This window comes from Schistocerca americana, chromosome X (assembly GCF_021461395.2).
Source record: "Schistocerca americana isolate TAMUIC-IGC-003095 chromosome X, iqSchAmer2.1, whole genome shotgun sequence".
NCBI lineage: Eukaryota > Metazoa > Arthropoda > Insecta > Orthoptera > Acrididae > Schistocerca > Schistocerca americana.
The window spans coordinates 482640454-482653117 of record NC_060130.1 but is presented as its reverse complement, the minus strand read 5'-3'; the positions used below and the strand labels follow the sequence as shown (position 1 = coordinate 482653117).

Here is a 12664-nt window from a genome sequence, read left to right as displayed (position 1 = left end):
TGAGAGCCCACGAAAAAAGTCTGACATGTACGAAACTAATAAAATTAAAATTTAAATGGAAATAAAATGTTATGAACAGTATATGTACTTTAGTGGAAATACGCATGACTTGTAAAAAAATTGTGCTGCATTTTGTACTTATTTATTTGGATGGATAAAAATCTACTCAGCAAGCAGTGGCAGAACATACACATAAATGAGGGTTGTAACTGGTAAGCTTTCAGAGCCAGTGGCTCCTTCTTCAGGCGGAAGGGTTGAAGGGGAAGGAAGAGGGATGAATGAAAATGACTGGAGAGGTCTAGGAAAAGGGGTATATTTAGGGAAAGTTACCCAGAACTAGGGGCAGGGTAGACTTACTGTACAGGATAAGAAGCAAAACTTTCCTGAAGAAGGAGCCACTGGTTCTGAGAGCTTGCTACTTACAACTGCCTTTTATGTATGTGTTCTACTACAACTTGGTGAGTATATTTTTTATCTATCCAAATGTCCGCCCCCATTAGCTGAGTGGTCAGTGCGACAGAATGTCAATACTGAGGGCCCTGAATCCTGGGTCAGAGATTTTCTCAGCTCAGGGACTGTGTGTTATGTTGTCCTAAGCATCATCATTTCTTCCCCATCAACACACAAGTCGCCGAAGTGGTGTCAAATCAAAAGACTTGCACTCGGCAAACGGTCTACCCAACAGGAGGCCCTAGTCACATGACATTTATTATTATTTATCCAAGTAAATAACTTCGTCACTAATTGATTGTTTTCATTGTTATTTTGTACTTAGTTGTGTATATAAATGAATTAAGTGTCAAATACCATAAATATATAAAACCGTGTAGTTTCAATAGCCATATGCAATGATGCATTATGTATCAGTTTTATTAACTCTAATGGCTAATAAATAAATAATATTTAATGAGATATTGTGTGTCTCAGGAAACTGTTTCTGTTCTTTTGTATCATTTAGTATTTCAATAACAAAGTATCATGCAAGTTAGCTGATAAAAAAGAGGCATGCTCATATTCAATTGATGACTGTTACATCTGTGCATCAAATCAAGGACACAAACCAACATAGGTTACAGGATGTGGAAAAATATCTCAGGACTTTATTCAGAAATACACATTTAAACTGGCTCAACTGGGAACTGAACTGACTGTGATTGTGAAACAAATGCACTCACATTGCAAGGAATACTTTAAAAAAAGTGGCACAGAGCATCAAAATAATATGTCAAAACTTCACAGGTCTCCAATATCTATAACAATGTTTGACAAGACTCCATACTAATCATGTGCTAATCCAGTGGAGAGAAATTCAGTATTTGTTCCATCTGATCATTTTTGTTCTGGTTTATGTTGAGAGAAAGTACATCTTTGATTTAATTAACAATGGATTATATCCTAAACCTTTTCTTTCTGTATCACAGGCAGAGAGATAAACATTGAAATGCTAGATAACCTTCAACAAATGAAAGGAAGGTTGGTGAGTTCTCTCAGTTTTCTGCTGAGATGCCAAGAGGGGGATGCAGTACCAGTATTTGTCATGATCGAACATCAGATCGGTTCCAGGGAGGCAAATAGAATCAAACACCCAGTGAGCCTCATGCTGGTAAGGGACAGAGTGCACAACCTGTGCCGCTGACTACATGTGGCATCCAGGGAGTCTTCATTTCTCCACCTTGTTATAGCAATCTCCTTAACCAGTTAATACTGGGATGATGTTGCATCATGGTCCCTAGCAGAATGCACCAGGAAGAAATCAACAGGAAGCCAACTAGCCAAGTTTGATGGCCTCAACAACAAGACACAGCACAACAGGGATATTCTCATGGTGGTCAACCTGAGTAGCAAGCAATTCAATGAGACCACCTTTATTCACATGGTGGTCAACCTGAGTAGCAAGCAATTCAATGAGACCACCTTAAAAGTACTCAGCAATGATCTCAGCTTCACAGTGACCCCCCAGAAACATTCATGTCACTGCCTTCATCAGTGCACTGAGCAAGTGGCCAACACACTTCCTTGTAGTGAAGAATTTTGATGAGATACACTCAGGGTGCTCAGCAGGACCAAGCTGTCCAAATCAAACATCTCAGGTGGTGCAAGGCTGGCAACTCCAGGAGGATGACAGCATTCTGATGATGTCAGCAGACAAGGGGAACTCTACAGTCACCCTACAGAAGGCAGACTATGACAGAAAGGTGTGACAGCTTCGCAAGGATCCAGCATAAAGACCAGTAGGAAGCGACCCCACAGACAAAGTGGACAAAAAGACCAGGGCTCTTCTGAAGGGGACTGGCCTTCTGGAAAAGATCATAAAGAAGCTGTGACCTATAGCACCAGTGCCACCCAGATTGTATGGACTGCTCAGAGTTCAAAAAGGTGGGGCACCTCTGTGACCAATTGTCAGTAACGTTTGCATGGCTACTTATCCCACAGCTACATACCTGAAGAACATGCTTCACCACATGTGAGTGAATGTGTGTACCACATTCAGATCTCAGAAGATTTCTTAAGACTCTGACATTATGATCAGTTTCAATGTGGTGTCCCTGTTCACCTGGGTTCCTCTGAATGACTCAATTAGGTTTAGTGCAGAAAATTCAGTGACGTTCTTCTGGATACGTTGAGGCACATTTTGATCTCTAAGTACTTCCTATATGGGGGCCAATTTTTTGATGGGCAGCCCTCTATCACCAGTCTTACCCAACCTGTTTATGAAAAGATTGGAATATGAGGCACTTACATCAGCCACCAATCAACCAAAATGTTTTTTAGGTATGTGGATGACATTTGTCATCTGGGCCCATCACAAGGAAAAGCTCAATGATTTCCAGGATCATCTGTATTCATGTCTCCCTAGCATAAAATTCACCATAGATCTGGAGAATGAGGGACTACTCCCATTCCTGGATGTACTAGTCAAAAGGAAGGCAGAAGACACCTTTGGGCTTAGTGCGTATTGCAGACATACTCACACTGACTTACAACTACAAACCAATAGTTGCCACCATGTGGCACAGAAAAGCAGCGTGCTAAGGTTCTAGTCCATTGGGCACAGATCCAGCAGTTTGGCATGGAAGTAGAACACTTGCAATTGGTGTTCTGGAATAAAGCATACTCTTCCAGAGATATTCAGAAGGCACTTCCCCTTGCCACTCCACCAAAGGATCCAGAAGGAGAACAAGAAGAGATGAAGAGGGTGACAGATCTTCCATATGCTTAACCAATCTCTGCCAAAATCAGCAGCAGAATTCTCTTGCAACACAACATCAAAAGCATATTCCACTCACCTACTAAAATTGGAGCACTGCTGGGAAATGTAAAGGATGAACTGGGGCTATGGAAACCAGATATTTACAATATACCATGCCATTGTGGGATGTCACACATCAGCCAGACCACCAGGATGGTGGACACAAGGTGTAAAGAACTCCTGAAGCATACCAGACATAGACAGGCAACCAAATCAAAAACAGTGGAGCACTGACTAGAACTAGCTTACTTGGTGAACTACAGTGACACCAAGAATGTGACACAGACCCCAAGACAGTGGGACAGTGTCATAAAATAATGCATCAAGGTCAAGGTCACGGAGAATCTCATCAGCCGTGATCCTGGATGCCACCTCAGCACCATCTGAAATCCAGCTCTCGAGCTTCTGAAAACACAATGGAGACAACATCAAGATTCCATAGGAAATAGAAATGGGAGTGGAGACTGGGAAAATAGTCCAGACACAGCAGCAGACACTACAGACCAGAGGTGACATATCACTAGACAGGTCCAACAGCATACATTATATTTTTCTATTATTAAATTATTATGGTAATTCAGCAGTTTATTGTTGTTACATTAAAGTATTACATATACATATCTGTGACATATTAAACATCAGAGCCATGCTTGGCATGAATTAAAAAATAAAGGAGCACTATTTGTATGCATCTGGTTTCTTCAATATTGGTTTATACCAAGTATAGTCATTGGCAAGTGATAAAGGTCAAAATTTTCTTCACAGTAACAGGAAGAGACATCAGTGTTTTCTCTTCTTCAAATTGGCACCTACTTTGTTGATATTGTTGACATTTACCTACATCTACGTGTACATGACTACTATGCAATGCATATTCAAGTGCCTGGCAGACAATTCTTTGAACCACAATCAGACTATTTCTCTACTGTTCCACTGTCTAACAGCACTTTGGAAAATTAGCACTTAAGTTATTTTGTACAAATTTTCATTTCTCTTATTTTCTTGTGATGATCTTTTATCCCTATGTAGGTTGGCAACAGTAAACTATTTTCATGTTCAGAAGAGAAATATGGTGATTGAAATTTCGTGAAAAGATCTCATCACCATGAAACTTACCTTTGTTTTAATGATTTCCACCCCCATCTTGGTGATGATATCGATATTGCCGTCTCCCTTATTTCATGATAACACAAAACAGGCTACATTTTTTGGACTTTTTCCATGTCCTGCATCAATCCTATCAGGTAATGTCCCATTCCACATGGTAGTACTCTAGCAGAGGTCAGACAAGCATAGTGCAAGCAGTCTCTTTAGTAGACCTGTTTCATCTACATCTACATCTACATCCACACTCTGCAAGCCACCTGATGGTGTGTGGCGCAGGGAACCTTGAGTACCTCTATCAGTTCTCCCTTCTATTCCAGTGTCGTATTGTTCGTGGAAAGAAAGATTGTCGGTACACCTCTGTGTGGGTTCTAATCTCTGATTTTATTCTCATGGTCTCCTCGTGAGATATATGTAGGAGGGAGTAATATACTGCTTGACTCCTCGGTGAAGGTATATTCTCGAAACTTCAACAAAAGCCTGTACTGAGCTACTGAGTGTCTCTCTTGCAGAGTCTTCCACTGGAGTTTATCTATCATCTCTGTAACGCTTCCGTGATTACGAAATGCTCCTGTAACAAAGTGCGCTGCTCTCCGTTGGATCTTCTCTATCTCTACCATCAACCCTATCTGGTACGGATCTCACACCGATGAGCAGTATTCAAGCAGTGGGCGAACAATTGTACTGTAACCTACTTCCTTTGTTTTCAGACTGCATTTCCTTAGGATTCTTCCAATGAATCTCAGTCTGGCATCTGCTTTACCAATGGTTAATTTTACATGGTCATTCCATTTTAAATCACTCCTAATGTCTACTCCCAGATAATTTATGGAATTAACTGCTTCCAGTTGCCAACCTGCTATATTGTAGCTAAATGATGAAGGATCTTTCTTTCTATGTATTCGCAGCACATTACACTTGTCTACATTGATATTCAATTGCCATTCCTTGCACCATGCGTCAATTCGTTGCAGATCCTCCTGCATTTCAGTACAGTTTTCCATTGTTACAACCTCTCGATATACTACAGCATCATCCACAAATAGCCTCCGTGAACTTCCAATGTTATCCACAAGGTCATATATATACATTGTGAATAGCAACAGTTCTACAACACTCCCCTGTGGCTCACCTGAAATCACTCTTACTTCAGAAGACTTCTCTTCAGTGAGAATGACATGCTGTGTTCTGTTATTTTTTAAGTGTTCTGACAATTGAACACAGTCTTCGGTTTACCTTCCCCATGACTTTATCTATGTAGTTACTCCAGTTTAAGTTGTTCATAACTATAGTTTCTAGGTAATTAGTTGAATTGACAGATTTTAAATTTATGTGTTTTATTGCATATCTATAATTTAACAGATTTATCTTTGCACTCATGTGGATGAACTCACACTTTTCCTCATCCAGAGAAATTTCCAGTTCTTACACCTTAGGGATATTGTGCCTAAGTCATTTTGCAATTGGTTTAAATTTTATAACGACTCTAATAAATGGTATATCACAGAATTATCTGCAAACAATCTAAGATGGCTGCTCAGTTAGTCTCCTAAATGTAAGATATAGATTAGAAACAGCAGATGGCCTGTAACACTTCATTGGGAGATGCCAGATATTACTTTTGATTTACTCAATGATTGTCCATGAATTACTACACACTTTGCCCCTTCTGACAGGAAACCATGAACATAGTCACACAACCATAGCATAGGCACACAGTTTTATTAGAAAAAAAAATGGAAATGAGCATTTGGTGTCATTGGCCAGGAGGCCCCTGGCAGGGCAGGTCCGGCCGCTTTGGTGCAGGTCTTATTACATTTGACACTACATTGGCCGACCTGCGCACCAGATGGGGATGAAATGATGATGAAGACAACACAACGCAACACCTCCCTGAGCTGAGAAAATCTTTGATCCAGCCGGGAATCGAACCTGGGCCCGTAGGATGGCAATCCATCATGCTGACCACTCAGCTATCGGACAGACCAGTTTTATTAGAAGTTTTTTGTGAGGAAAGGGGTCAAAAACCTTCTGGCAGTCCAGAAACATGAAGTCAACCTGAGATCCCCCATCACAGCACTCATTAATTTGTGTAAATAAAGAGCTTGTTGTGTTTCACAAGACTGATATTTTCTGAAACCATGCTGACTCTGTGTCAATAGACCATTACCTTTGAGGTAATTCATAATGTTTGAATGAAGTATATGCTCCATATTCTACTGCAAACCGATGTCGGTTACATGGATCAACACACTATGAAATGAACGTAACTGTGACGCTGTCTGGACCAGGACACTTGCCTTATTAAGTGCTTTAAGAGGCTTTGTTACAATGTAGATATCTACTGCTAAGTTAGTCATGTTGCCAGTTGTTCTTCATTTGAATTCTCGAATATTTACTTCATCTTATATGGTGAAATAATTTGGGAGAACTGTTTAATAACTCTGCTTTAGTGGTGATTTCTGTGGTAATATTATGATTGGTACTGTGCAGTGAAGGTATTGAGTGTGTCTTGCTGCTGGTGAACCTATTGACATTTTCAGTTGGATTTCAAGACACAGTTGTGCTGTGGAGGCTATTAAAAGCATGTCACACTGAACTCCACACTATCTTTTGAGCTTCAGTACACCATCGTTAATCTTGGAGATTTTATATTCTTTTAAATTTGGCATGCTTTTTTTGTTGTTTCTGCAACAGTGTTCTGAGGTGTTTCGTGTATCATGAGGGATTGGTACAATATTGTATTTATTTATTTGGTATAAATCTATTAATTGCCACAGATACTATTTCTTTGAATTCAGGCCACACCTGGTGTACATTTACTTAGCTAGTGGAGACTGTCTTTCTTGGAAGACGTCAAGTGAATTTTTATCTGTCCTTTTTTTTTTGTTTTTAATGGTAGATTTTTTGTTTACTTTCTGTGGATATGGATGTTGCAGTGTTCGGTATCACTACAACAATCTTGTGATCACTAATCCATCACGATGCTCCCTATTTTGGATTGTTTGTTGCTAAGAGATAATTTTTGTTTTTGCAAACATTTAAACTTTTTGAGGGCCCCTGAATTAATTGCTCAAAATAATTTTTGGAGGGAGTATTTAGTACAATTTCTGACAATCATTTACGCTACCACCAGCTTTTAACATGTATTTTCACTGACATATTGAGGGTATAATATGGTCTGGTACTGTCCAAAATCAGTTTTATCCCATCCTATGTGTGAGAGAAGCTGCTTTATGTTTATTTAAGTGTTTGTTTCCTGCCAAGACAGGGATAAATTTTATTTACTGTACTTGCAAACTAAATTTTGATGTTATGAAGACTAGTGTTGCAGTTAAGTGCTACATTTGTGCTGCTTCAGACAATGGTTACTTATGTAACTGCATCTACATCTATACTCTGCAAATGACTGTGCGATACATGGCAGGGAGTACATCCTATTGTACCAGTTACTAGGGTTTCTTCCTGTTCCATTAATGTTTGGAGTGCTGGAAGAAAGGTTGTCTGAAAGCCTCTGTGTGCGCAGTAATTATTCTCATCTTATCCTCACAATCCCTATGTGAGCAACACATAGGGGATTCTTGTACATTCCTAGAGTAATAATTGAAAGCCTGTTCTTGAAACTTTATTAATAGATTTTTTTGTGATAGTTGACATCTATCTTCAAGAATCTTCCAGTTCAGTTCCATCAGTATCTCTGTGACACTCTCCCATGGACTGAACAAATAACAAATACTGATGCTTCAAACAATATAAGCTCCAAAATAGATGAATTGGAAATCATTGTGTCAGAATGTGGAAATATTAAAGTTGTTTGTTTAAATAAGCACTGATTTATTGAGGACACAGTTAAAATCTTAAATGAAATAGGGAACTTTAGCTTAGGAAGTATCTTCACCAGAAGAAAGAAGTCATGTGGAGGCTCATGTACAGTTCTACACAGTGATATAAATTATGAGACCAGAAATTGTTTTAATTATTTAAATGAAGAATATGTGTTTGAGAGCTGTTGTGTAAAAATAGTGGACTCGCTAGAAAATGTTATTATAATCTCAATATACAGAATTTCAGAGATGTCAACAAAAGAACTGTTCGTGTCTAAGCTTCCAATTATGCTAGAGCCTCTGTAGAGAAAAATAAAATTTTTTTTATAGCTGCTGATTTTAATATTAATATCACATGTGATGGTAGCTATGCTTCAAGATTCACTAACTTAGTAAAGGAATATTGTTTAAAATTGAATTTCTTGGAATCTACCAGAGCTAATGGCCAGTCAGTAACCTGTATTGACAATATTCTCACTAATTATGTATATGATGTGTATACATTCTGTCTAGATCTAGGTATTTCAGATTATTGTGCATTGTTCATTGAGCAATAGAATGACAAATGAATTAAAGTGGATTACACAGGGCACAAAAATTTCCAGTTTAAGGAAAAGACAACTCCACAGAGAATTAAAATGTAATAAAGATATTAATTTCATATTTAAAATAGTGTCAAGGCAGCAAAACAACTGGCAAATAATAGGGTAATTTTAAATCATAAAAATAAGACTGGCAATGGCAAGGAAATCGTTTCTGAAGAAGAGAAATTTGTTAACATCAAGTATAGATTTAAGTGTCAGGAAGTCGTTTCTGAAAGTATTTGTATGGAGTGTAGCCATGTATGGAAGTGAAACATGGATGATAACTAGTATGGGCAAGAAGAGAATAGAAGCTTTCGAAATGTGGTGCTACAGAAGAATGCTGAAGATGAGGTGGGTAGATCACATAACTAACGAGGAGGTATTGAATAGGATTGGGGAGAAGAGAAGTTTGTGGCACAACTTGACTAGAAGAAGGGATCGGTTGGTAGGACATGTTTTGAGGCATCAAGGGATCACAAATTTAGCATTGGAGGGCAGCGTGAAGGGTAAAAATCGTAGAGGGAGACCAAGAGATGAATACACTAAGCAGATTCAGAAGGATGTAGGTTGCAGTAGGTACTGGGAGATGAAGAAGCTTGCACTGGATAGAGTAGCATGGAGAGCTGCATCAAACCAGTCTCAGGACTGAAGACCACAACAACAACAACAAAAATAAGACAAAGGCTGTGTGCTCAGTCATTAAATCTGAGTTAGGTGTTAAGTCTGTAACTCAGAAATTTAAAAAATTTTCATTGAAGGAAATGCTACGGTAAGTCCTATTCAAATACCAGATTACTTTAATGAATTATTTCTAAATGTAGGAAAGTCTGATGTAGATGTAACAGATTACCACAACAACATAAATCCTGTTGGCCTAAGTGAAAACTCTGAAAACTTTACAAAATTTTTAAAAGTTTCTGTGGAGGATGTAAAAAATGCTATTCTAACATTAAGAAACAAAAAATCTGCATGTTCCGATGGAATACCCACAAAAGTTGTTAAAGTGGTACACAATAAAATTGCAAACCCACTAGCTCAAATAATAAATCAATGTTTTGAAGAGGACTGTTTCCCAGAGGCACTAAAATATGCTAAAGTCAAACCACTCTTCAAGAAGGGGTCAAGAAAGATCATGAGAAATTATCATCCCATGTCAAATGTCCCAGTCATATCTAAAATATTTGAATAACTTGCTTGTTGCTCAAATCCAAAACTTCATTGCAAAATATTCTGTTATTCTATACAATCAATTTAGTTTTAGCAGTGGAAAAACACCATAGATGCTGTGAACAGTTTTACTGAGGAAATTAGACAAGGGAAATCAGGTGACAGGAATTTTCTGTGACCTCACAAAGGTGTTTGATTCTGTGAACCACACACTGCTTGTTTACAAACTTGAAAAGTATGGCATTAGCAGCAGTGCCCTACAATGGCTTAAAACCTACTTATCAAACAGAAAGCAGAGCGTTAGCATCTCTTTAAATGGCGCATATTGTTTTTCTGACCGGAAAAAAATACGTCAGAGTGTTCCACAAGGCTCTATATTAGACCCAGTCCTATTTCTCTTCTATGTTAATGACTTACCACTAAATATCAGCTCCCCATCAGCTCTGTTCACAGATTATACGCCTGTCTTAGTTTAAAATCAGGATTCAGTTAAAATTTGCAAATCTGTGATCAGTACCCTCAGTACCTTAGAAACTTAGCTTCAGCTAAACGGATTGAATCTAAACATGTCTAAGGCACATGATGCAATTAAATACCAAACAGTCAAATTGTGTGCAGATTAAGATTGTTCACAACAACCAAGATATAGAAGAAGTTGACTCAGTCAAATTATTAGGTTTAAATGAAGATAAAAACTTGAGCTGGCAGGCACTCACTGAAAAACTGGCAAACAAACTGAGCAGCTTTGCATTTACAATGGAAATATTATCAACTGTAACTGACATGGACACATGAAAAGTAGTCTATAAAAGTTACTTTGAATCCATTATTAGGTATGGTACTGGTTTCTGAGGTAATTCAATAAACATAGTGCGGATACTAAAAATACAGAAATGTTCGAAATATGTGCACTGCAAATCATAAAGACCCATGTCATCCATTATTTAGAAAACTTAAAATATTAACTTTCCCATTTCTATGCATATGTGAGGGTATTATATTTTTGTACACCAGACATGAATTATTTGAGATAAACCATCTTGTCCATTCACATGATACTAGAAACAAAGAAAATTTCATGCTTCCCACCCACTGCCTCAGAGTGTATGCCCAGGGACGTCAATTCATGGGAATGAAAATTTGTAATAAATTAAAAGGGAACATGTTAATGCAGATGAATTTACATCCACTTAAAAGTAAGTTATATGAGGCATTTACACTGAAATGTTATTACTCAGTGGAAGAAATTCACATAGGACAAACTGGAAATTTGAGTTGGTATACAATGTGTTACATACTCCAAGAAATATTAGTATAGTGTTAGTATTTATTTTAGTGCTATTATTTATCAGTGTAACAATCATTGCAATTGTATTATAAATTTTTGACATAGCTCCTGTATACAAACCACATGGATTGCAAATGTACATCATGAGGTGAATAAAACACAATTCACAAACTGGTGATGATTTGTGCTGCCATTCTCTGTATATTGGTCCTATCTGGTATTCTAGAACTGGTCACATGACTGATTTGTAAGCAAACTCTTTTGTAGATTGATTGCTCTTCCCCAGTATTCTACCAATAAACTTAAGCCTACCATCTGCTTTACCCATGACTGAAACTATGTGAGCATTCCATTTGATATCCCCAAAAAGTGTTACACACAGACAACTGTGTGAGTTGGCTGATTCCAACTGTGATTCATTGATATTATAGTCATATGATACAACATTTTTCTTTTACGAAGTGTTAAATTTTACGTTTCTGAACATTTAGAGGAAGTTGCCAATCTCTGCACCACTTTTAAATCTTATCAAGATCTGACTGTATATCAATGAGTTTCTTTCAGACAGTACCTCATCATGTATAACTGTATCATCTTCTAAAAACCTGATTTTACTATTAATATTGTCTGCAAGATCATTGCTATACAATATGAACAGCAAGGGCCTTAACACACTTCTCTGGAGCACATCTGACCTACATCTGCTGATGACTCTCCATCCAAAATAACATGCCAAATCCTGCCTACCAAAAAGTCCTCAGTGCAGTCACAAATTTCACTTGATACCCATAGGATTGTACTTTTGACAATAACACACACATATACTGTTAAATTAAAAGGAATCCTGTAAAGGTTAGTTTCAGAAGTAACACTGATTAATCCTTTAGAGGTCCAGACAACTTTGTGAGACAGTCACACACATCCACACACTGAAAAGAACATTTTAAAGTGTTTCAATACACTAATAACATACCTTAATTATGTGAGCAAGGCATGTGCACTGATAAAGATGCAAAGAGTGATCTAGTCTCTCTGAAAGCCAGTTACACAACAGCTGAATTTGTGCTGTGTACCATTGCTGTAAAATGAAAAGAAGAAAATAATTACATTTACACAAGCATAAAAACAGTAAGTCCAGGAACTCTAAAATATACAATAACATCTACTTTTCTGATACAGCCTTTTGAAAATTTAATGTTTTGGTATCAGACACTCCTAAAATGAAATATATTATATTGTTTACTAAGTTATTAAATAACTGTACAGCTTTATGCATTACATCTTAACTATTCATATCTGTGTTGCTCTTAACAGTGTGCACATGCATGCCCCCCCCCCCCCCCACACACACACAGAATATTAGGGGTATAAATGCAGATATTGTGATCATTGGTATCTTAACATGTACCCACTCCAGTGTGCTTGTTGTTTCCCTCTGCTTCTGACA

At 37.8% G+C, this 12664-nt stretch overlaps 1 protein-coding gene across 1 annotated transcript in view; it reads right to left on the bottom strand.

Annotated features, from left to right (window-relative positions):
- The window catches only part of LOC124555630 (calcium-dependent secretion activator-like), a 1496314-nt gene that overhangs the window by 113318 nt on the left and 1370332 nt on the right, over positions 1 to 12664 (bottom strand). Inside the window, exon 34 of the mRNA XM_047129606.1 lies at positions 12191 to 12295. Coding sequence (XP_046985562.1) covers positions 12191 to 12295 — 105 coding nt within the window. The remainder of the gene's footprint in view (positions 1 to 12190; positions 12296 to 12664) is intronic.